This window comes from Panicum virgatum, chromosome 6N (assembly GCF_016808335.1).
Source record: "Panicum virgatum strain AP13 chromosome 6N, P.virgatum_v5, whole genome shotgun sequence".
NCBI lineage: Eukaryota > Viridiplantae > Streptophyta > Magnoliopsida > Poales > Poaceae > Panicum > Panicum virgatum.
Window position 1 is genome coordinate 41,346,916 of NC_053150.1, and position 24,269 is coordinate 41,371,184.

At 46.8% G+C, this 24,269-nt stretch overlaps 1 protein-coding gene across 1 annotated transcript; it reads right to left on the minus strand.

The window, feature by feature from the left end:
* Positions 1 to 18,622: 18,622 nt before the first annotated feature.
* LOC120680043 (leucine-rich repeat receptor-like protein kinase PEPR1) lies at positions 18,623 to 22,491 on the minus strand. The gene is made up of 2 exons (XM_039961690.1): positions 22,103 to 22,491; positions 18,623 to 20,435 (listed from the first exon to the last, which is right to left on the minus strand). The coding sequence occupies exon 2, from the start codon at positions 20,427 to 20,429 to the stop codon at positions 18,693 to 18,695; it is 1,737 nt and encodes a 578-aa protein (XP_039817624.1). The 5' UTR covers positions 20,430 to 20,435; positions 22,103 to 22,491; the 3' UTR covers positions 18,623 to 18,692.
* Positions 22,492 to 24,269: the final 1,778 nt, after the last annotated feature.

Sequence of the window (24,269 nt, forward strand, 5' to 3'; positions counted from 1 at the left end):
TAGCTCGTGTCTGGTTATCCACCTCCGTGGCCTTGAGCTTGCTGAAAAGCTCGTTCACGGTCAGAGTCTCATAGCCTGCAGACTCAATGATCATATTCACCTTGAGATCCCACACAGAGCGGTCAAGTGCGTAGAGCAACTTGAGAGCCTTCTCGTGCTCTGTGTACTCAAGGGCACCAGCAGATCTGTTCGCATTGACCTTGTTCACAATCGACTGAAAACGACTGAACATCAGGTCAATGCTCTCACCCTGGCTCCTGTGTGAAGTTCTCATACTCACGCTGGTGAGTCTCGAACAGTCTGGCCTTCACCTGAGGTGTACCCTCGTGGTAGTTCTCAAGGCACGTCCAAATTTTGTGGGCTTCCTGAAAACCCCGAATGCGTGAGAACTCCGCACGAGAAACGCCAGCGAACAAGGTATTGATGGCCTTGGCGTTAGCCTCGTGCTGGGTCACCTTGAGAGGTGTGGTCCGAACAGCAAGCACCTCGTAAAGCTGGTTCGTGGTAATTTCCCAGACATCGGCTCCCATGCTCTGCAGGAAGGCTCTCATGCGAACCTTCCAGTAGGCATAGTCCTCGCCGGAAAACACCGGGATCTTACCAAGACTTGCCATGGTCGCCAAGTGGTTTTCGAACCGGTTAAGGTACTGAAAACCTCAACCAAGTGTGGCAGAACCACCTGAATTATCCCGGCTCAAGTGCGCAGGGCATCACCATAAAGGCAACACTAGCTCAAACGCACTTCAAACGGAACAATTCTTGGTCTGTCGGGTAACGTCCCGATACAACCACCGGTTCTCGGATCGAACAAGCATACCCCGCACGAAGGCGAGTCCAGAGATATTACAACCACAAGTTTTGCAACACAGGCATAAAATGATTACAAACCAGTTCTAAAATATTATTACAAGTACAAACTTTAAAAAGTAGTTATACAAACCATAACTTTAACTTCAGAGTTTGAAAGCAGCGGAAAGAGACAACGATGGCTACAACACGTCGCAAAAGTATACCAAGCTAGCCCAAGCAAGGTATCACTCGTCATGGTCATTGCCGGCCGAAGACGAATCCCACTCTACAGACCAGCCAGGAGGCAAAGAGCAGGGATAGGTCAAACTAGCGACCTGGTCCTTCAAGACTCATACCTGAAAAAGAGTTTCAACAGCAAGGCTGAGTATTCTAATACTCAGCAAGACTTAACCATCAACGGGTATAAGTAGCCCACTATAGCTAGACTATGCAAGGTTTGTGAGGCTCTGGTTTTCCTTTTTGCTGAAAAGCAATAAAGAGTAGATCCTTACTTTCAAGTTTTAGCTTTCAAGATTCTAGTAGATTAACCATTCTATGTAAGCAACTAATATGCAAACATGGTCGAAAAACTAAGCAAACATCAAGATTAATAAATAATATTGTTGCTCTTATTACTCTGTGTGGCAAAGGGATCAAGCAGTCTCATTTCATCGTGAGAGGCGGACGATTCTGAATCGAAAATCAACCTTGCAAGGATAACCTAGCACACACGCTTGAAGCACCGTCGAGTCACTTCTAAGCAACCGTTGACCTTTCTTTCCGGCTTGTGGATAGGGTCACTCTCCCCGACTATAGGGCTCCAAGGTCCACCCGTGCCCGGTCCACCCTTGTCCCTTGAAGTCGTAGTGTTGATCAACAATAACATTTAAAAACCTATCTCTAAAGAGAGAGTGAAAGGTATATCCACTCCCCGGTCCAATCGGCTACTAGGCTTGCCGCGTACCATATTTACGGCATGTGGCTAGTACTTTCAAAAACTTAACCACCGCTACCACACCCCGCGACCTTAGCAAGTTCATCAACACAGACGGGGTCTCACATAAAGTCATGATATCGATCACAACCCCTGTCCGTCGTCCTTATATTGATAACAGAAGTAAACAAACAATTCCTATAAAGCTCGCGAGTGACAGGCAATCACTCGACTTTTACCGGTCCTATAAGCTTAGCAAGTAGTCGATCTCGAGTCTAGTGTTCAGTACATAGGTTCCTAGGATCATGCATCTAGGGTTTCAATTCAAATCCTAAGAACTGTAAATGCACAAGTAAATAATAACAGTAAATGATAATAATTTGAAATATAGGTTATGTCCAGGGCTTGCCTTCTCGGTAGTTGCTAACTTTTTCAGCTCTAGGCTCTTCCAAACTTTGGTTCGGGGCTTCAGTTAGTTCAGCAGTGTTCGCTTGAGCTTCGAGATCACCTCCGACAGATTCCGGGATCAGCTCGTACGTCCCGTCCGATAAGGCAGTCGTGTCTATATGTAATGCAAGAACAACATTATAAACATACATGGGATAATCGTTTATAGAGTAGTTAAATAACAAATTTAACTATACAAGGCATCATGATCAACAGCACAAGCAAGTTATACTAACTTCATAAAATGAGTGGTGGTTGATTCCTATAGCATTTAACTCAAGGTTTGCTAATTAAATAAACAACTCAGATCACAAATAGCAATAAATTTAGCAACAATTACCCTAAACAGAAAATGAACAGACTAAGCTAGCCTACAAAAATCATGCCAAGACATGTAGCCAATTAATCACAACAATTCTTTCATTCAGATAACACCTAGATCAAGCTTGAATTATACAGGTCAAACTAGAGCAAAGTAGTAGCTCAAAATTTAACAGGAGGTTGACACATAAAAGTACTAGCTACTGTGAAATTTTCATGATTTTATCTGAAGAGAATTAATTATGAGAAAATAAACAAAACAGAACAACAGATTATCAAGATTCATTTTTAACTCCTGTTCTAGCCATGAACTGAGGCTAAAACTTCCTGGACAAGCTAAGATACTCAATAAGAACATGCATAAATATTTTCATGATTTATTATGAATAGAAACTATTTACCATAATTAAAGTCTACAAAACAAGGATTAAATCAAAGAAATAGCAACTCATGAGAACTGACCACGAAATTTTTATAGAAAAACTAGTGTCACATGTGTAAACTACCATAAAAATTTCAGAGCAAGACAAGCTTTTAATCATCAGATAAGAAAAATATAAATCATTTAGTATTTATTTACCTAGTGACACAAAACCATTTATGCAGCAAAAACTTGCAACAAACACCTAGCTTATTATGATTCTACTGCAAAGAGCTACTTTCAAGGATTCCAAAACATCTGAGTTTACATTTTTCTGAATTTCCTATGATTTTCTATGGAATTTCCAAGTTCACTGCAAAAATTACAAAGGAGTCCCTGCTGGCACTATTCATATGAGTCTTGGGCTATGCATAAAACCCCCCGGGTTGTCTTGAATTTGAACCCGAGGTCCCTGGCCGTGGGGAAAAAGGAACAGAGGGAGGATGGCCGGCCTTTACCGGCGCCTCGGCTCACCGGCGGCGAGGTCTGGGTTGGGGAAAACGAAGAAGAGGCCGAGACGAACCCAAAGGTGGTCTTCTTGGGGCTCGGGGTGGTCGGATTGGGGTTTCCCCGCGGAGCAGTTGCTCCGGCGGCGGAGGAGGACGGCGGAGGCGGCGCTCCGGCGGCGGATTGGCGACAACAAGTGGGGGAAAAGCCTCACGGGAGCAAGGTGAAGCTTCTAGGGTGGTTGGGAGGGGCGGAGCAATACTAGACTGACGGGTCTACGGCGAGCAGGGCGGCGGCGGTGCTCGGGCTACGGCGGCGGGGTGATCCAGTGCGAATTGGGCGAGGAGGAGAGGTGGGTGAGCATTCGCGGGGCCAAGGCGGAGCTGCTGGCGGGGTTAATTTGGGCGGAGCGGCTGTGGAGGTGCGGCTCGACGGCGGCTTGAGGCTCGCCGGCGTTCGGTAGAGCGGCGGTGGCGGTCTGTGGCGTCTGGGCAGGGAAAGAGCGAGAGAGTGAGGGGAAAAGATCAAGGAGAGCCCCCTGGTTCTGGTGCGTGCGAGAGAAAGGAGCAGCGGGCTCTGTCCTGGCCGGGCCACGGCGGCGGCGAGGTGGCAGCCGCGAGGAGCTTCTGGGCGGCGTGGCGAAGGGAGGGGAGGTCCAGCGCGAAGAAGAGGGCGTCGAGGAGCTTCTATGCGACGCGTGGAAGCTAGCAGGCGGGAGGTGGCGCGGGAGGGCGGCCCAGAGCGGCGGGCGGGCGGCGTGGCGCCGTCGGTCAGGCGGCGAGAGAGAGCAGAGGAGCTGGAGGAAGGGGAAAAGGACCTAAACGAAATTTCCAAAAACTCCAGGGACCAATCTGTAAACTAGCGATAACTTTTAAAATAGAGCTCAAATGAAAAAGTGCCCAACATGAAAGTTGTTTCAATTTTTCAAGATCTACAACTTTGATGTTGTGCAAAAATTTATTTGATCAAAGATTCAAGAGCTAATTTTAAAAACATGGAAAGAATTTTAAATTCCAGGAACTTTGTCTTTTTCAATGTATTTTCACTTTAAACATAGACTTAAAAGCAAAATTTGCTGCCATGTAATAAATGCTCTGAATTTTGCAAAAACACCCTCCACAAAAGTTATAAATGCATACTCTATTCAATATAACTGCAGAGAGGACCTTGCATAAAATCATAATTACACATAGAACCTTTTTATATTTACAAAAAGATCCTTTTTCAAGCAATTCAAGCATATGATGCATGATTTGGTTCTAATTACCCTAAATTGGCTATTTAAAAACCTGGGCCGTTACAGCCTACCCCCCTTAAAAAGAATCTCGTCCCGAGATTCCGAACGAAAAACTCTCAAGGGAAGAGGAGTAGACTAACCATCAAAGCCAACAGGACAAAGTCACAATAAAGAAGGTTGATGTTGACGATATGATCTTTTGTAGATAAGGATTGAGAACTTAGAGAAAGTTCAAGAAACAAGGTATGAATTTATGAGCGAGAGGAATTACTGTGCGATTGTGTGAACTAATCAATTGTTTTTCCACACTAAAGGCTCTAGGATTTCCTTCTTTGCAGCAAGAGTCGGTGGATAAAATATGAGATCACAATCACCAGCAAGTTGGCTGGAAAAGACTGGTGGACTATTCTAGTACTAACATATAGTAGGATTTTTGTAAAGAAGAGAGGACCTAAATTCTGGTAGAATCAAGGTCTCAATTTGGTGGTGAAACCAGATAGAAAAGATATCAAGGTGAGTTTTTGCTCAAGGACATTCTTTCTCAAACTGTTGATTAAATTAAACATTATGATGCGAGATGCATATGCTCGATGACCATGAGAATGATGCATCCTCAAGATGTATGATTGCAATGCTGGTTAGTGACCCAGAAGGATATACCAAAACTCACGGTTTTTGTTGGCCGAATCAAAACCCCAAGTTAACACAATATTCAGGTCGCGAAAAATGGATTGTCGGGGTATTGCTTACACGTACCAAGATACCAGCGCGCTTCTAGTGGCACAAACGTATGGCTGCAGCACACACGAGGCCCTAGATCCCGTCGCGGCACCATTGGTCAGTGACAGACAACACGACAAGGTAAAAATATAGCAACCTAAATAATGTGCATGGCTAGAAAGAAAGACGGAGGGTTAGGTGATAAACGCAAAACCCTTCCCAGATGCATATGATGTTAATTGTAATTGAGCCCCATGATGCACATGTTTAAGTAATGGCTATGCAACAACCATGCTAGTAATGATCCTGCGTGTTATTCTAGTATTCTTGATTGCCACTCTTTTTAGTTTTCAAGGAGAGTTACACGAGCAAGGAGGGTAATGAGATTTCCCTTTTGAAATGCAAAGTATGGGCTAGACGGTTTGAGAATAGAGAATATACCCGTCATATCCGGTGCACCTTCACGAAGATCGGCAAGTGGGGTGCCTCCAACCCTTCCTTGTAAACTAGCCTGTCTCTTGCCCTTATTTTTGTCGTTCTGCATAGAATCTTGACCCCGTTTTGGTCGTCTAGGCTGGGAGCAGTGTCGAGCGAAGTGGTTAGGATTCCCACAATTGAAGCAACGTTTTATTTTGCCTGAACCACGAAGTGGGATGAAATCCGTGCAGGTAATTTCCCACCCAGTCAAGTCTATGTCGCTTGGGTCATGCTTGAGAGTCCGCCGCTTTGCTTGGCGAGCCTTAAGTTCCATCGGAGGTCGCGATGGTGGCGTTAGGGAGTCTAAGTAAACATCCCTTGTCTCCTTTATTTCTTCATTGAGCTCTTGATATTCCGCAAATAGAGGTTGGGGGACATTATACCCATCCCCTAGCTGGTGTTGCTGCTGTAGGAGTTGATAAATCTCTTGCTGTCTCTGAGCAAGTTGCTGGAGTAGTTTGGTCTGGGTAGCCACGAGTTCAGCTAGGTTGGACAGTAGTGGCTGTCTGCTAACACAAGTACTTCCCAACCCTGCAGGAGCATTGTGTGTCCCTTGCACCATCTGCAATGCGTAATTCTTTCATTAACTAGGGAAAATTTAGTAGCAGCCAGAGAACACATCTTCGAATAAAACTTTCCACATGATCAAACATAGATCAGGTCACAAACTAGGCCACTGTGGCAGATTTCTAGATAGATCTTAGGTGATCGAAAAGACAGGGTTCTTGTGCTACGATGCTAATCAACAGAGATCATAGCAGTGATTGGACTAAAAATATAGTCTCACAGATTCAATAGGCTAAAATTTGATGAGCATCCATGTCACAAAATTTGCAATATCTTTGGTATTCATCAAACAACCTAGAATTGCACAATGAAGAGATTTGGCAAGTAGGAAGGATCATAATCTTCCAAACTGATAGTCCAAGTGGTACTGGTTCATCATTTGAGATTCTAAGGAATGAAAAGATCACTAGACACCAAGATGGGGCTTAGGATGAAGGCATGACTTAAAACCATTTTTTTTATCCAAGAAAGTCTAAGTATTTTAACAAGCATGCTCCTAAAATCTAAATCTAATCCACTTATAGTTTAAGCACACTAACACTTATCTATGAGGATTCATACTAGAAATTCCTTATAAAGCTCATGTAGCAACTTCAAATATTATGAACCAATCAAACATCAACCAGATATGTATGCACGTCCTGACCGCCCTCACAAGATAAACAATTGCCAACTAATGTTGGGCTTACGTGATTAGCACGGTGGTATAACATAGATACGGCTCTCCCTATATAGCTAGTCGATACATTCTAACCGTTCTTATCTTATCGAATCGTGGTTAGTATACCTGCACAAGATTGACAGAACATATATATATCCAATGAACCTTTCATGCCAGCACTCATGAAAGCGTTCCCAAACATTACCGCTCACTATAGAAGCGGCAGCCATACAATTTCCGCCGTATGGCCAACGTTAGCATACGCTACTCAGAGGCGTATTCACAAGTTCCTTTACTCCCAATATATTCGACCGAGGTCGGTATATTGGCAGCAGCTCAAGTAGGTCACTGCTTGAGCGCAGCGTTCGGTTCGCATCGCCGACGGGAAGGTCAGACTCCCTCAGCTGACTGAGCACACTTTACTTCCAATATAGTCAACTAATATTCGGTATATTGGAAGCACCTCAAGTAAGCCACTGCTTGAGGGCAGCGTTCGGCTCGCATCACCGACGGGAAGGTCAGACTCCCTCAGCTGACTGAGGATCCTTACCTTCTTACCTCACGTAGGTGCGTCGTTACAAAAATTAAGAGTTGCTTGTGAGTATGGTTTGACAAAATATAAAGTGCTGGAAGTCAGATACATAACCATACATAAACAGCCACCTAGTAATTCCCGTAAATTCCCTAGGACTTTACTTTCTATGCACAACTCTTAACGAATCCAACGTAGTTTTCCGAAATTCCTTATTGTTCCAATTTTATACGGAAAAATGGTTTTCAAGGTTTCAACACATCTGGTGTACGCTTGCAGCTCTGATACCAGCTCTGGCAGAACCACCTGAATTATTCCGGCTCAAGTGCGCAGGGCATCACCATAAAGGCAACACTAGCTCAAACGCACTTCAAAAGGAACAATTCTTGGTCTGTCGGGTAACGTCCCGATACAACCACCGGTTCTCGGATCGAACAAGCATACCCCGCACGAAGGCGAGTCCAGAGATATTACAACCACAAGTTTTGCAACACAGGCATAAAATGATTACAAACCAGTTCTAAAATATTATTACAAGTACAAACTTTAAAAAGCAGTTATACAAACCATAACTTTAACTTCAGAGTTTGAAAGCAGCGGAAAGAGACAACGATGGCTACAACACGTCGCAAAAGTATACCAAGCTAGCCCAAGCAAGGTATCACTTGTCATGGTCATTGCCGGCCGAAGACGAATCCCACTCTACAGACCAGCCAGGAGGCAAAGAGCAGGGATAGGTCAAACTAGCGACCTGGTCCTCAAGACTCATACCTGAAAAAGAGTTTCAACAGCAAGGCTGAGTATTCTAATACTCAGCAAGACTTAACCGTCAACGGGTATAAGTAGCCCACTATACCTAGACTATGCAAGGTTTGTGAGGCTCTGGTTTTCCTTTTTGCTGAAAAGCAATAAAGAGTAGATCCTTACTTTCAAGTTTTAGCTTTCAAGATTCTAGTAGATTAACCATTCTATGTAAGCAACTAATATGCAAACATGGTAGAAAAACTAAGCAAACATCAAGATTAATAAATAATATTGTTGCTCTTATTACTCTGTGTGGCAAAGGGATCAAGCAGTCTCATTTCATCGTGAGAGGCGGACGATTCTGAATCGAAATTCAACCTTGCAAGGATAACCTAGCACACACGCTTGAAGCACCGTCGAGTCACTTCTAAGCAACCGTTGACCTTTCTTTCCGGACTTGTGGATAGGGTCACTCTCCCCGACTACAGGGCTCCAAGGTCCACCCGTGCCCGGTCCACCCTTGTCCCTTGAAGTCGTAGTGTTGATCAACAATAACATTTAAAAACCTATCTCTAAAGAGAGAGTGAAAGGTATATCCACTCCCCGGTCCAATCGGCTACTAGGCTTGCCGCGTACCATATTTACGGCATGTGGCTAGTACTTTCAAAAACTTAACCACCGCTACCACACCCCGCGACCTTAGCAAGTTCATCAACACAGACGGGGTCTCACATAAAGTCATGATATCGATCACAACCCCGTCCGTCGTCCTTATATTGATAACAGAAGTAAACAAACAATTCCTATAAAGCTCGCGAGTGACAGGCAATCACTCGACTTTTACCGGTCCTATAAGCTTAGCAAGTAGTCGATCTCGAGTCTAGTGTTCAGTACATAGGTTCCTAGGATCATGCATCTAGGGTTTCAATTCAAATCCTAAGAATTGTAAATGCACAAGTAAATAATAACAGTAAATGATAATAATTTGAAATATAGGTTATGTCCGGGGCTAGCCTTCTCGGTAGTTGCTAACTTTTTCAGCTCTAGGCTCTTCCGAACTTTGGTTCGGGGCTTCAGTTAGTTCAGCAGTGTTCGCTTGAGCTTCGAGATCACCTCCGACAGATTCCGGGATCAGCTCATACGTCCCGTCCGATAAGGCAGTCGTGTCTATATATAATGCAAGAACAACATTAACTACACAAGGCATCATGATCAACAGCACAAGCAAGTTATACTAACTTCATAAAATGAGTGGTGGTTGATTCCTATAGCATTTAACTCAAGGTTTGCTAATTAAATAAACAACTCAGATCACAAATAGCAATAAATTTAGCAAAAATTACCCTAAACAGAAAATGAACAGACTAAGCTACCCTGCAAAAATCATGCCAAGACATGTAGCCAATTAATCACAACAATTCTTTCATTCAGATAACACCTAGATCAAGCTTCAATTATACAGGTCAAACTAGAGCAAAGTAGAAGCTCAAAATTTAACAGGAGGTTGACACAGAAAAGGACTAGCTACTGTGAAATTTGCATGATTTTATCTAAATAGAATTAATTACGAGAAAATAAACAAAACAGAACAACAGATTATCAAGATTCATTTTTAGCTCCTGTTCTAGCCATGAACTGAGGCTTAAACTTCCTGGACAAGCTAAGATACTCAAGAAGAACATGCAGAAATATTTTCATGATTTATTATGAACAGAAACTATTTACCATAATTAAAGTCTACCAAACAAGGATTAAATCAAAGAAATAGCAAATCATGAGAACTGACCACGAAATTTTATATAAAAACTAGTGTCACATGTGTAAACTACCATAAAAATTTCAGAGCAAGACAAGCTTTTAATCATCAGATAAGAAAAAGATAAATCATTTAGTATTTATTTACCTAGTGACACAAAACCATTTATACAGCAAAAACTTGCAACAAACACCTAGCTTATTATGATTCTACTGCAAAGAGCTACTTTCAAGGATTCCAAAACATCTGAGTTTACATTTTTCTGAATTTCCTATGATTTTCTATGGAATTTCAAAGTTCACTGTAAAAATTACAAAGGAGTCCCTGCTGGCACTATTCATATGAGTCTTGGGCTATGCATAAAACCCCCCGGGTTGTCTTGAATTTGAACCCGAGGTCCCTGGCCGTGGGGAAAAAGGAACAGAGGGAGGATGGCCGGCCTTTACCGGCGCCTCGGCTCACCGGCGGCGAGGTCTGGGTTGGGGAAAACGAAGAAGAGGCCGAGACGAACCCAAAGGTGGTCTTCTTGGGGCTCGGGGTGGTCGGATTGGGGTTTCCCCGCGGAGCAGTTGCTCCGGCGGCGGAGGAGGACGGCGGAGGCGGCGCTCCGGCGGCGTATTGGCGACAACAAGTGGGGGAAAAGCCTCACGGGAGCAAGGTGAAGCTTCTAGGGTGGTTGGGAGGGGCGGAGCAATACTAGACTGACGGGTCTACGGCGAGCAGGGCGGCGGCGGTGCTCGGGCTACGGCAGGCGGGGTGATCCAGTGCGAATTGGGCGAGGAGGAGAGGTGGGTGAGCATTCGCGGGGCCAAGGCGGAGCTGCTGGCGGGGTTAATTTGGGCGGAGCGGCTGTGGAGGTGCGGCTCGACGGCGGCTTGAGGCTCGCCGGCGTTCGGTAGAGCGGCGGTGGCGGTCTGTGGCGTCTGGGCAGGGAAAGAGCGAGAGAGTGAGGGGAAAAGATCAAGGAGAGCCCCCTGGTTCTGGTGCGCGCGAGAGAAAGGAGCAGCGGGCTCTGTCCTGGCCGGGCCACGGCGGCGACGAGGTGGCAGCCGCGAGGAGCTTCTGGGCGGCGTGGCGAAGGGAGGGGAGGTCCAGCGCGAAGAAGAGGGCGTCGAGGAGCTTCTATGCGACGCGTGGAAGCTAGCAGGCGGGAGGTGGCGTGGGAGGGCGGCCCAGAGCGGCGGGCGGGCGGCGTGGCGCCGTCGGTCGGCGGCGAGAGAGAGCAGAGGAGCTGGAGGAAGGGGAAAAGGACCCAAACGAAATTTCCAAAAACTCCAGGGACCAATCTGTAAACCAGCGATAACTTTTAAAATAGAGCTCAAATGAAAAAGTGCCCAACATGAAAGTTGTTCAATTTTTCAAGATCTACAATCTTTGATGTTGTGAAAAAATTTATTTGATCAAAGATTCAAGAGCTAATTTTAAAAACATGGAAAGAATTTTAAATTCCAGGAACTTTGTCTTTTTCAATGTATTTTCACTTTAAACATAGACTTAAAAGCAAAATTTGCTGCCATGTAATAAATGCTCTGAATTTTGCAAAAACACCCTCCACAAAAGTTATAAATGCATACTCTATTCAATATAACTACAGAGAGGACCTTGCATAAAATCATAATTACACATAGAACCTTTTCATATTTACAAAAAGATCCTTTTTCAAGCAATTCAAGCATATGATGCATGATTTGGTTCTAATTACCCTAAATTGGCTATTTAAAAACCTGGGCCGTTACACCAAGCTCTGATACCAATTGTGGGACCGAAGCTTGCGACCAGAGGGGGGTGAATGGGAGCCGATCAAAATTTCGTCGAAATTCGAATTGTCGGCCTATATCCCAAAACCACCGCAGACTCTCGAACCTAGGTAAGCGAGAATAGCTATGAACGAGCTATCTCGAAGCAAAAGACCCAAGTCGCAAAGCGGAAGCAAAAGCGAGAGGAACTTCTCAAATCGAATCTGCTCAGGCACAGACCGGTCTGACCGGTATAGAAGACCGGTCTGACCGGTCAAGCAGTTCAAACACAGGCAGACCGGTCTGACCGGTCTCGCCAACCGGTCTGACCGGTAGCGTCCAGAAAACCCCGAAAATCCATTTCCAAAACCGTGAATCGAGAGCAAATCATGTCCAAATTGGATGAAACTTGGAGGATAGCTTCGTTCCTACCCCAAGAGTATATCCCCAAGAAATCTCACCCTAATGATATCCATAACACGAGAATTTCGGGATGAGATCAAAGGGGGTGGGGTTTTCTCTAGCCTCCAAGAGATCGAAATTGAACGAGTTAGTGATTCCAGAGGGTTCAAGAACAAAGTAGAGGCATGGAAATCACAGCAAAGAACTCGTGGACTCCTCGCAATCAAGTGCACCAAAAACGAAATCGAAATTTCATCAAACAAGGCACAAAACGAGGAGATGGATTGATTCAAACCGCCCAGAGGGCACGAGGAGGTTAGGGCCTCCTTTCCCAAACAAATCCACAAGAGTTCTCACACAAACAACATTCAAATCTACCCTAAAGAGATGAACAGGGGGAGAGGAACACAGGGGCGGCGGCCTGGAGAACAGAACAATTCACGGACACAATACAAAAGCCGCACTTGACCTAACACAAGTGAAGGGGTTTTTATACCCGTGGGACCGGTCAGACCGGTACGCTGGACCGGTCAGACCGGTTGATTAGACCGGTCAGACCGGTGCCAGGGACCGGTCAGACCGGTTGGCCTGCAGCACCCCCTGTACACGATCTCATCCGACGGCCGAGGTTCTTTCTTCGGAATGAAGTCTTCTCCACGATGCCGCCGTCTTGACGAAGATTCAGTCCACGGTTTTGGAGGGTCCGCGAAACCCGGGTAAGTGGCTGGTTTTGAGAAAACCACCAAAACATCACGCGCGGAAAGATTCCCGCCTCCACGCCGTGGCCCTAGATGCCGTTCCCACCTCGGCCTTCTGACGGCCCTAGACGCTGCCCGACGCCCGTCACCTCCTCGCCCGCAGCTGAGGCCCTAGACGCCGTCGACGCCCGTCGCCTCCGTCAGTCCCGAGACCGACGCCCGTGCCTCCACGACTCGGCATCTTCAACAGCCGTCAGCCTCCTTGGTTTTGTGGCGCAAACCAAGAAACTCGCCTTCCATCGCCGCTTGCGCCCTCGATCCAGGAGTGGACGCCACAGCTGCCGCCCGGTCCGAGCTCCGGTCCCGGCTGCCCTTTACCGCCGTCCACCGCACGGTCCATCGGCCACAACACCTCCACGACAGCTCCCCGTCGACACTCGACGCCCGTGTACCTGCAATCCATGGACCAAGCGCATGATCACACCGCACGGTTGACAATTCACTCATCACAAGCAAGATAGAGTACTTAACATTCCTCAAGTTCATTTGGCACATTTTGAGTCAACTAATAGCTTCTCTAACGATAAAAAGATGATAGTTTGTTTGCTACAAGATTGTCCATGTCACCATAGATGGCATAATAGATATTATATTTATTTATCTAACGGTCTAGCCGCAACATGCTATTCCGAAAACTAATTTGGACCCCAAACCAAATAGAGTGTTAAGTGGTTACAAATAAAACAAAATGTGTTATAACCAGCTTTGATATCTCCTCATTTCCTCTGTAAGCAACCTATCCGATGTGTCCTTAGGTTAATCCCAGTGGAGTGTTTCATATTGATGTTTCCAAAATAGCCACATAAGCAACTAAGAAATGAAATGGTATTTGAAACAACCTCTACAATGCATAATTTTATAGCACGGTTTCATAGGTTCTAAGTAGCATTTAATTTTATGACTCAACAAGAGTTGGTATGCGTGTAGACATGATTTCATCTAGATGAAACTGGTTTCCTCTATCTCTCTTCTTAAATTTAATGCCATGTCATCAAAAAATCCTATGTGGCATGCTATTTAATGAGAATGAAACCCCATCAAACTCCCCACTGAGAATGGCCTTATTGGAGATATCCTAACTTTGTTCCGCGTTAATACGTATACATCAACTGATAGCGACAAACAAACATTAATCAAAACCCACAAGCAGAGATAGAGAAAACAATACAACTATGATGTATGAACAATAGAACTTTGATATTATTTGCGGAAATCCAAAACAGCAATCGCGCGCTATAGCGCTTCGTGGCGCGCGAAGCTACAACCTCGGTGCCCACCCATGTGGCATGTGACAGCCCTAAACACCCACGCTACATGTATTGATTTTGCTTTCTTTTTTCCTTTCTATTTTTTTCCTCTCGTAATGGCAGTAGTTATCATTCTTTTTGTCAGATTTCCCTTTTACTTTCTACTATAGAGAAATTCTCTTGCAAAGATTTTAGGAAAATTGTACTAAAAGATTATATCGAGCATTTGTGCTTAGAAGTTGTATGATGAACTTGATGTAAAAAGTTATCCGAGATGTCTTATTAGTTACATTTCCATAGAATTTATGCATCAAAGTTGTGTGAGAAGTTTACGTGAAAGTTATGTTCAAAGTTATCATTTAGTAAGAAGGCTGAAAAAAGTTATGCTTACAATTTGTACGTGCCATGTTAAAAAATTATCCTATAAAAAGTTGGTTGGAAAAAAAATTGTGCGTAAATCGTAAAAGTTGTGCTGAAAAATTATCATCTGATAGTTATTGCTGAAAATATGATCCGATACTTGTTTGAAAAAGCTTATACATACGTATGTTATAAGTAACTTTCTAAAAGTAGAAAAATTGTGGAAAAAACTTTCCAAAAAAGAAAATCACTCGCTGTCCAGCATCGGGCGCTGGTACCTCTCCTGGCGCACGCGCTGTGATTAGCTGAGCCCTTGCTCGATGGCTATGTGCCCATTGACCTAACAACTAACGCACTAGTTGGCCACTGTTGGTTCCCCTTGACCCGCTTTTCCCCTGCTACAGTAGGCCAAGGCGATTTCAAGGGCGACCCCGCTTTCCTCCGGCGATCCGCCGGCCCCCTCTCCTCCGGCGGCCCTCGGGGCGCCGGCGTCGAGAGTGGAGCCCGGCTCCTCGGCGGTGGGACTTTGTATAGCCGTAGATTTAGGTCTCCATGCTCCTGTGTCCCGGCGACGGCTTCTTGGTCGCCGTCTAGGGTTAGGTTTTCCCATGCTCATCCTCGGCGACGGCGGCGGCGGTAGGCTCGGCGCTTTTTCCGGTGATGAGCATCTTGGGGCTGGTAGGTTTGGTTGTGCTGGCCCGTCGGCGGTGCCGCTGGCTTGGCCTTTCCTGACGCTGGCCGTCTTCTTCGTCAGAGGCGTTGTCTCTGGGCGAGATTTTGTGGCCAGGTGCGTCCTTGTTCTTGCAACTTTGGTTGGGGTGGAAGCCTCTTCTTCTCTCCCCTGGTTGCGAGCGGTTTGGTATGGGTCGCCGGGATTCCTGTTGGGCTTCTTCTCAGTTTACCCAGATCTCGGTTACGGGCTGTCGATTTTTTCGCCGGCTTCGGTCTTCTGCCTATCTGTGATCCTAGGGCTTCTCTGGGGCTGCAGTCTGGGCTTCTTCCTGCCGCTCGGTGCAGGCTTCTTGCTTGACCAAGTACTTGGCGATGACGGCCGATTCACCCCCACTGAAGACATGTCTTGCGGCTTCAAATTGCTGGAGGTCTCGTCGGTTTACTTGGCCGGGCTCTCCTTGGCGTTGCAGCTCTTCCCCGACTCCGGCGGATCAGGAAGCGCAGCGGCAGATGGGAGGATCAAAGGATCCAGGGGCTTTTCCTTCGAATTCAAAGTTTTGTAGGGTCCTTTGTGTAAGTTGGTGTCCCTGGAGTTTGTGTGGTGCGGGATGTGTTGTATTTTTTTCCTTCTCCAGGGGCGTTGATGTAATTCTCAGGAGATAATGCATTCCAGGGCTTCCAGCCCCTTCGCAAAAAAAAAAAAAAACAACTAACGCACTAGCGACACAAGAGGTTGTTCCGGCATCTGTTTGCATATAGCACACCGTTCACAGTTCACGACTTGACGTGTCCTCGGAAAAACAGTGTTCAGACCATAGATCGCAGAAAAACCAACCCAACGACCCTTCGATCGGCATCGGCAAGTACCTGCTGTTTTCTGTTCTGTTATTGTAGTGGCAGAGCATGCGTTCCCACCCACCGAAAGGGAGCACATTGGCATGCTGTTTCCTAGCACCAAGAAGCGAGACGAACCAGAGTAAAGTAACCAACCTGTGGGACTAATGATTCGACATTAGCGTGGTCGCTGTGAATGCAACCGGTAAAATACTGGACTAAGGACAGGCATCTTTTGGTAGGATGCTGGTGGTCGTTACTGATTCCAGCCTGTCGCTATACGATGGAATCGCTTGATGGGCGGTCAACTAACCAACTGAAGCAAAATGAATTGGCAAATGCAATGTCATTCATATAGTCATACAAGTACTGGTGAGTTCAGTGTAGTAGACAATATTCCTGTTGGATACTTGGATTGATAGATAATAGATGCCGTGTCATCTTAGCGGTTCGTCCTTTGCATATTCATCTAATTTACAGAGAACGGAACGGAATCGAACCATTGAGCTGATTGGAATGGAGAGGTAGACTTGCTCCTGAAACTGGTTCTTGAACAACTGTGGTATGATTCCTCTTGTGAAGTTGATGTACAGGGATAGCGATGACAATCTCCTGAGGTCTCCCATTGACGATGGTATATTGCCAGAAAGAAAATTTTGGGACAAATCCAATTGTCCAAGCATTTGGAGAAAGCAACGTGGCATTGCGTTTTAGGGTGCAAATTGGTGATCCTTAGGTGCACCTCCAACCCTTTTTAGTTCAAAGCTTTTGACGGACCGAAGCTGGCGACCAGAGTGGGGTGAATGGGAGCCGATCAAAATTTCTTCGAAATTCAAACCGTCGGCCTATATCCCGAAAATCACCCAAGCCTTCAAACGTTCTGACCAGAGTTTGGAATAGCTATTGAAATGCTAAGCCAACACAAAAGGCCTCGAACGAGCGAGCAAAACCACGAAGCAGATCGGAAGCGAATCGGGAAAAACTGCAGAAATGATCTGCCAGGACCGGTCTGACCGGTGCACAGGACCGGTCTGACCGGTCGTGTCTGTTCAAAAACTAGCAGACCGGTCTGACCGGTCTTGCCTACCGGTCTGACCGGTGACACCCAGAAAACCCCCGAAAACTTGGATTCAAACGATGAATCTCGACCAAACGACCACGAAAATCGATGAAACTTGGAGGAAGGCTTCGTTTCTACCCCAAGAACGTATCCCCAAGAGATCTCACCCTAAAGATATCCATAGCACGAGAATTTCGTGATGAGATCAAAAGGAGTGGGGTTTTCTCTAGAGCTCAAGAAATCGAATTCGAACGAGCTAGTGATTCCAGAGGGTTTAGGACAGAGCTAGAAGCACGGGAATCACAGCAAAGAACTCATGGAACCATCGCAATCGTGTGCACCAAAATCGAAACCAAAATCCATCACAAACGGGCACAAAAACGAGGGAATTGAATCGATTCAAAAGCCCAGAGGGCACAAGGAGGATAGGGCCTCCTTTCCCAATCAAATCCCACTCAAGGTCTCAACAATCCATGGACAAAATCTACTCTAAAGAGAGGAACAGAGGGAGGGAGACAAAGGGGCGGCGGCCTGGAGAACAGAACAATTCACGGATGCAATACAAAAGCCGCTCAATAACCTAACACAAGTGAAGGGGTATTTATACCCGCGGGACCGGTCAGACCGGTACGCTGGACCGGTCAGACCGGTACGCTGGACCGGTCAGACCAGTTGGTTAGACCGGTCAGACCGGTGCCAGGGACCGGTCAGACCGGTTGGCCTGCAGCACCCCCTGTACACGATCTCATCCGACGGCCGAGGTTCTTTCTTCGGAACGAAGTCTTCTCCACGATGCCGCCGTCTTGATGAAGATCCAGTCCGCGGTTTTGGAGGGTCCGCGAAACCCGGGTAGGTGGCCGGTTTTGAGAAAACCGCCAAAACCTCCTCGCCCTAGACGCCCGTCGATGCCCGTCACCTCCTCGCCCGCAGAGAGGCCCTAGACGCCGTCGATGCCCGTCACCTCCGTCAGTCCTGAGACCGACGTCCGTGCCTCCACGACTTGACGTCTTCAACCGCCGTCCGCCTCCTTGGTTTTGTGGCGCAAACCAAGAAACCCGCCTTCCGTCGCCGCTTGCGCCCTCGATCCAGGAGTGGACGCCACAGCTGCCGCCCGGTCCGAGCTCCGGTCCCGGCTGCCCTTCACCGCCGTCCACCGCACGGTCCATCGGCCACAGCACCTTCACGGCAGCTCCCCGTCGACACTCGACGCTCGTGTACCTGCAATCCAAAGACCAAGCGCACGATCACACCGCACGGTTGACAATTCACTCATCACAAGCAGGATAGAGTACTCAACATTCCTCAGTTTTATACTGCATTTTCAAAATAAAATCTCATTTTGAAGAAGTAGTGCAAAATTTTGAACTAAAAAGGGTTGGAGGTGCACCTGAGGCTTATCAATCAACACCTCTAATTGCGCTTGCTGGTGTGCAGTAGTGACAGAGCGTGTATGTCCAAGTTCGCATAAACCGAAATGCTTTTGCGCCAGCTGTTTTCTAATGACGGAAATGACCGATTGCAACGAACGCGTTACAATAGTTTTTATTCCATCATTCAAAGATCACATCGATTATGTAAATGACCCTCCCTTTCTCCCGTTACAACGAACACAGTACACATATTTTGGTGGGGTTTTGTCAGAGAAGGTGTTGTAACTAAGATCTATAATACCTAGGTTTGTACAATCTCTGAATCCTGGAATGGACACATTCAGGCTGTTGGCTTGGGGGCGGATCTGCACCAAACAATGGCAGTTTGAAAATACATTTGGTGGGACTGGACCAGCAAAGCCATTGTGACTAAGATCTATGTAATTTAAACCCATACAATTTCTGAATTCAGGAATGTGCCCACTGAAACTGTTGTCCTGAACAATTAGCCGCTCCAAACTCGGGCAATCCACAACCCCGGATGGGATGCTACCAGTGAGATGATTAGAGCCCAAGTCTAGAATTCTCAATGTTTTCCCTGAACAAATGTTTGGTGGAATCCCACCGACAAAACTGTTGTTGGTGAAATCAACCTCGACTAAATGGCTATTAGCACCCAACCCTGGTGGTATGGCTCCGGTGAAGAAATTATCGAACAATGTAATATTCTGCAGGAGCTTCAGCTCAGCAAGCACTGAAGGTAGCTTCCCAGTAAAACCATTTCGGTAGATAAGGACACTTTGAAGGCTTTGGATGCTCCATATATCTTCAGGGAAGTCGCCGGTGAGGCGGTTTTCGAAAAGAAAGAGCTTCTGCAAGTTCCTCAAGTTTGCTAGTTCTTTTGGAACAGTGCCCTCAAGCTGGTTGGCATCCAACTCCAGCCACAAAAGCAATCTACAGTTGCCAATTTCTGGAGGGATTGGACCAGACAAATTGTTCTGTGAAAGTAGAAGATAAGTGATGTTTCTCAGCAAACCAACTGCAGGTGGTATCTGTCCAGACAGACTGTTGTTAACAAATGCAAGCTGTGTCAAGCTGCTGCAGTTCCCTAACCATTTTGGTATCTCCCCTCTTATTTGATTGAATGACAAGATGAATATTTCCAACTTGCAGTTCTTCTCAAAACTGAATGGAATCTCTCCTGTGAAGTTATTGGTAGTGGCATCAAATATCCTAAGGCCTTTGATGTCACTCAAGTTTTTCGGAAGATCGCCGCCCAGTTGATTATCAAGTAGATAGAGCTCCTCCAACTTGGTGCAGTTGCATATTGAATCAGGCAGAACACCAGACAACATATTCTCATGCAACCACAAGGACCTAAGGCTTTTCATTTCACCCGAGAAGGGGATCGAACCACTGAGCTGGTTGGAATGGAGGTACACTTTCTCCATAAACTGGTTCTTGAACAACTCCTTTGGTATTGCTCCACTCAGAGAGTTGCTGTACAGAGAGAGTAGTGACAATTTCTTGAGGTTGCCCATTGATGCAGGTATCTGGCCAGAAAGGAAGTTTTGGGACAGATCCAATTGTTCAAGCATATTGCAGTTGCCCAATTCCGGGGGAATAGAACCAGATATGTTGTTATCAGATAAACTGAGGACTTGCAGGTATTCTAGGTGCCCTATTTCAGGTCCTAGTGAACCAGAAATCCCTGATGATGTCAGGTCAAGAGAAATCACATTACCCCTTTTATCGCAAGTAACTGAATTCCATTTGCAAGGAGTTGCATTAGAAGCATTCCAATTGGAGCTTATGTTGTTTGGTAGCATGAGGTTTTTGGACAGAGCAAGAAGAGCTAGGCCATCCGAAGTCAAACCCAATGACGATGGAACTAATGTGACGAATAGCAAAAACCAATGCCAGAAAACCAGCTTCATCTTAACCTGAAAAGATTTACATAGAAGTCAGCAGGATGTTATTTTTCTCGTATTATTTTTATGCAGAAAATAAAGTACATGGCCTGATGGGCATTGCAAACAGTTAGTCTGAGAACCCAGAAATGACACCGATATAAGGAATGAATTTGTTCAGTAAGTAGAAACTGAAACACATCTCTTTTCTAACAATGCAATAGGCACAAATCTCGTACCTGTTTGTAAAAGAAAAAAAAATCCTCCAAAGCCATTTTCAAATTGGGCAGCAGACAGGAACACATCTCCTATAAGCAGGGACTAGAAGCCGTCCCTGAGTTGGAGACAAAAACAAGATCCAACCTAGGAGGAACTAGGTGTTTGGCAAGCAAAACTGATGTTCTGATTGCGAGACGGGATCTCAGCTACAAAATAGAAGCGTGACTCTTTGCCAATTCGGAGGTAAACACACACGTGCATGCATCGGCACCCCCGTCCGATTGGAAGTGAGTCCCTGCCGGCATCACCAAGAACACGAAGCTTCTTTCTTTGGCTGTAGAAGCATTTCTCAGAGAAGTGGGCTCACAACAATTTCCTTGGCCCTTGAACGTTACTCTGAAACCTAGCGGAAGAACGTCGAACTTGGAGAGCCAGTGCAGCCAAGAACCCAGCAACTAAAGCCAATGCAGGGCGAATACAGGAATGATCCTAGGGAGAGCCAGCCAGCCAAAGATTCTTCACCTCTCCGCTAAAAGAATAAACACGAAACACAGGAAGTATAGCCTGTAACTGCACGCGAGCGTTGGGGGAATCGAGGGAGCAGCAATGCAGCATATACCAGTGACCAGTCAGCAACTCTTTGCCCGGGGACAAAGCTCCTGCTGGAAAATGGAGTCCGGAGGGCTGGACCGAACAACACAAAGCAAACCTTGCTTCTTTGTACGGTGTTTCCTTGGTATACTGGTAGAGCCCAAAATATATTTTTTGAGGGATTTTTTTGTTGAGGGAATAGAGCCCAAAATATATAGCACGAACCTTTGCTTAGTTGATTGAAGGGTAACTTGGGTAGAACAAGGTTTCAGAACAAGACAACTTTTTTTTGGGGGGTAAGAAATAAGAAACTATTCACTGCTTTTAATCGTCAAAATCCTTTTTTAGATCTTTTTATTAAACTCCTTGAATTCTGCAGCTGCTATCCCCCCCCCCCCCCCCCCCCCTCTCTAGTTGCTCCATCGCTGAATTGTCAAAATATGATGGATGGGCCAAAATATTTAATTGGGGATTTGGAAATGGGTACCAAAGAAATAAATGCTGTAAAATCGTTGGCGGGGATTTTGAGCATGAGTAGCAAAGAGATAAACGTGCCATACAATATAGATGAATCATTTAATCGGAGATATGGGCATGGATGCCAAATAAAAAAAATGAGCTGTAGAGGATTGGACATGGATACCAAAGAAGCAAACATTTATGGAATTTTTTTTTTGAAGCAACGTTACTGAAACTGTTACTCTACAGCTCAACCTATGAACCACTTGATGCAGAAAGCACAAAACAGCACATCATACAATCGCTTCAGCACAAAACAGCACACAACCAAGGATCTTGTACACGGTTTATATTCCAATAATATGGTAACGCCGTCCATAGATACCAGTAAACAGGGGTACGAAGAAGCAAGAAAAGATAGAAGAACGTACAGGTACAGGACCCTGCTGAAGATCGTCCTTGCAACGGGGTCCGTGCAGGAACGTTGATGATCAAGCTCGCTCTTGGCGTCGAGCACGACAAAGGTGCAGGTCTGCCGTTGTTCTTAACTTCTGATCGGCGATCGGTGGACGCTACTACTTGGCAGTTGGCACGCTGGGCGGCGAAGGTGGGCAGGGCAAAGGGAGGGCGAAAGGGCTTTCCTTCCCATTTGTACCAGTAGTCAGGCAGACAGGCAGTCTAGTCATCACGCTGCGGGTTGACTCAAGAACTCCTCAAAAACTCTGCAGCCTGACCATCTACGCGTGCGTTCGGACTTCGAGCTGCGATCCAAGCTGAAGAAGCAGCGCGACAAGCCGACGACCCCTTGCCCGTCGTGTGCTTGCTGTTTTCTTCTGCACACAAATTTCGACCGCGTTATGCTTCAGTGGCAGCATGGGTTCACACTGGCAAGGAGCGACCAGGAAACGACCGAGAGTCTGAACCAATCTGAAACGCCGAGTCAACTTCGTCCGAGCGTACTGTCTGCACGAACTGCAGCTACAACGTGCGGAAGAAGACGACCCGACCCTTGCGCCCATGATGATGCCATGTCCCTGACGTTGTCGACCAGTTCCCACAGAACTTTGTCCGCGTTCCAGCAAAAACTGCCTCAATAGCCGCGGGTTCAGATTTCAGACCGGTCCGGGAAGAAGCGCCCAGGAATTCAGGAAACAACCATAACGCGGCCGGAACAAACGTCTGAGTCTGCCTCCTCCCGCCGGTGCCGGCGTGCCGCGGCTGGCAGGAGGTCCGCTCATGGCGTCATCGAGGGACGCAGAGGGGGGGGGGGGGGGCGAGCACGGCAGTCGAGCGAGGAAAAGAACAAGGGGGTCTCCTTATGTGATTTCCGTGCTAATATAGACCGTACGATCTCGATCCGACAGTTGGTAGGGACCCCGGGTGGTCGGTATTTCATTTACCGTCCACCCCCTCGGCTCGTCGTCTCGCCGGACACCGTCGCGTTCCGGCCGTTTTCCGCGCGCTCGCTCACCTCCCGCGCACTGGCGGCCTCCTGAAGGTCCGGTATCGCTCCCGGTGAAAGGAACCGGCGCGGCGAAGGCCCTCCGCAGCCGCTGCTCTCGGGAGGTGCAGCGGCAAAGGCCCTCAGGTGCGTCGCGTCGAGTCCACCCACGGGGAGCTCCTCGGAGCGTAGCCGATTTGCACAGCCATCCGCCACAGGGACTCCTGCGGCGAGGTCGCGCTCCACGGCACGGCCGGGCGCGTCTTCGCCCAATGCACGCCGCGCCGGCCTGTTCCAGGGGGAGGACATACGACGACGACGCCAACGCGCTGTGGCGGGCCGCGGGCGTGGCACGGGCACCGCGCCCATGCCGTCCGCCACGGGGACGAGGCGATGCGGAGGTCGCGCTCCGCCCCGACGGACCTCGCGGCGGAGGTGTTGCACGGGAGGCCACCCGAGTCCCCGCCCATGGTGGCAGGGTGGCGTGGGCGTCGGAGCCTCGGAGGCCGTGAAGCTCGCGCGCCACGCCGTCGTTCTGGAGTTCTTCGACGCCTGGACGGTTCTGATCAGTTGCGAGGCGCGCGCTAACTGAAGGAAGCAACCAACCACAACCAACCCGACGAAAGGCCACAGAGCTCGCCACACGCTAGAGTTTCCTACGGAGTACATCTGCAGATGATCGAACACGTAATCGCTAACCCTGTTGATTGGTCACATGCCATCTCTCCTGAAATGTTGCTAGTCAGTTTTCTGAAATGTGTGATCCTGAAAGCAAGTCATTTTCTGAATAATTTTTTTTGCAGTATTATAGCTTAATTTGTTTTCCATGCGCCTTGCATACTTCTCTGCTGAAATGTTTCTACTGTTGATTTGCCCGAATCTTCTCTGCTGAAATCTGATTGCTCTTCTGAAATGTTGCTTGTCGGTTGTATGAAAGTCAGTTTCTGAATGTCTAGTCATCACTTCGTGAATAAAATGGCGTTGCGGAATTACAGGCCCAGTGCACTGCATACTTGTTTCCTGAAATGTTACTCGATGAGAATTTCCTTTCTTACATGAAACTATGAAAGTCGTTTTCTGAACATTACTGGAATTTGGTGTTTACAACTCCTGGAATAATTTGGCTATAGTCACTTGCTTGTAAGTGATCAAGGCCC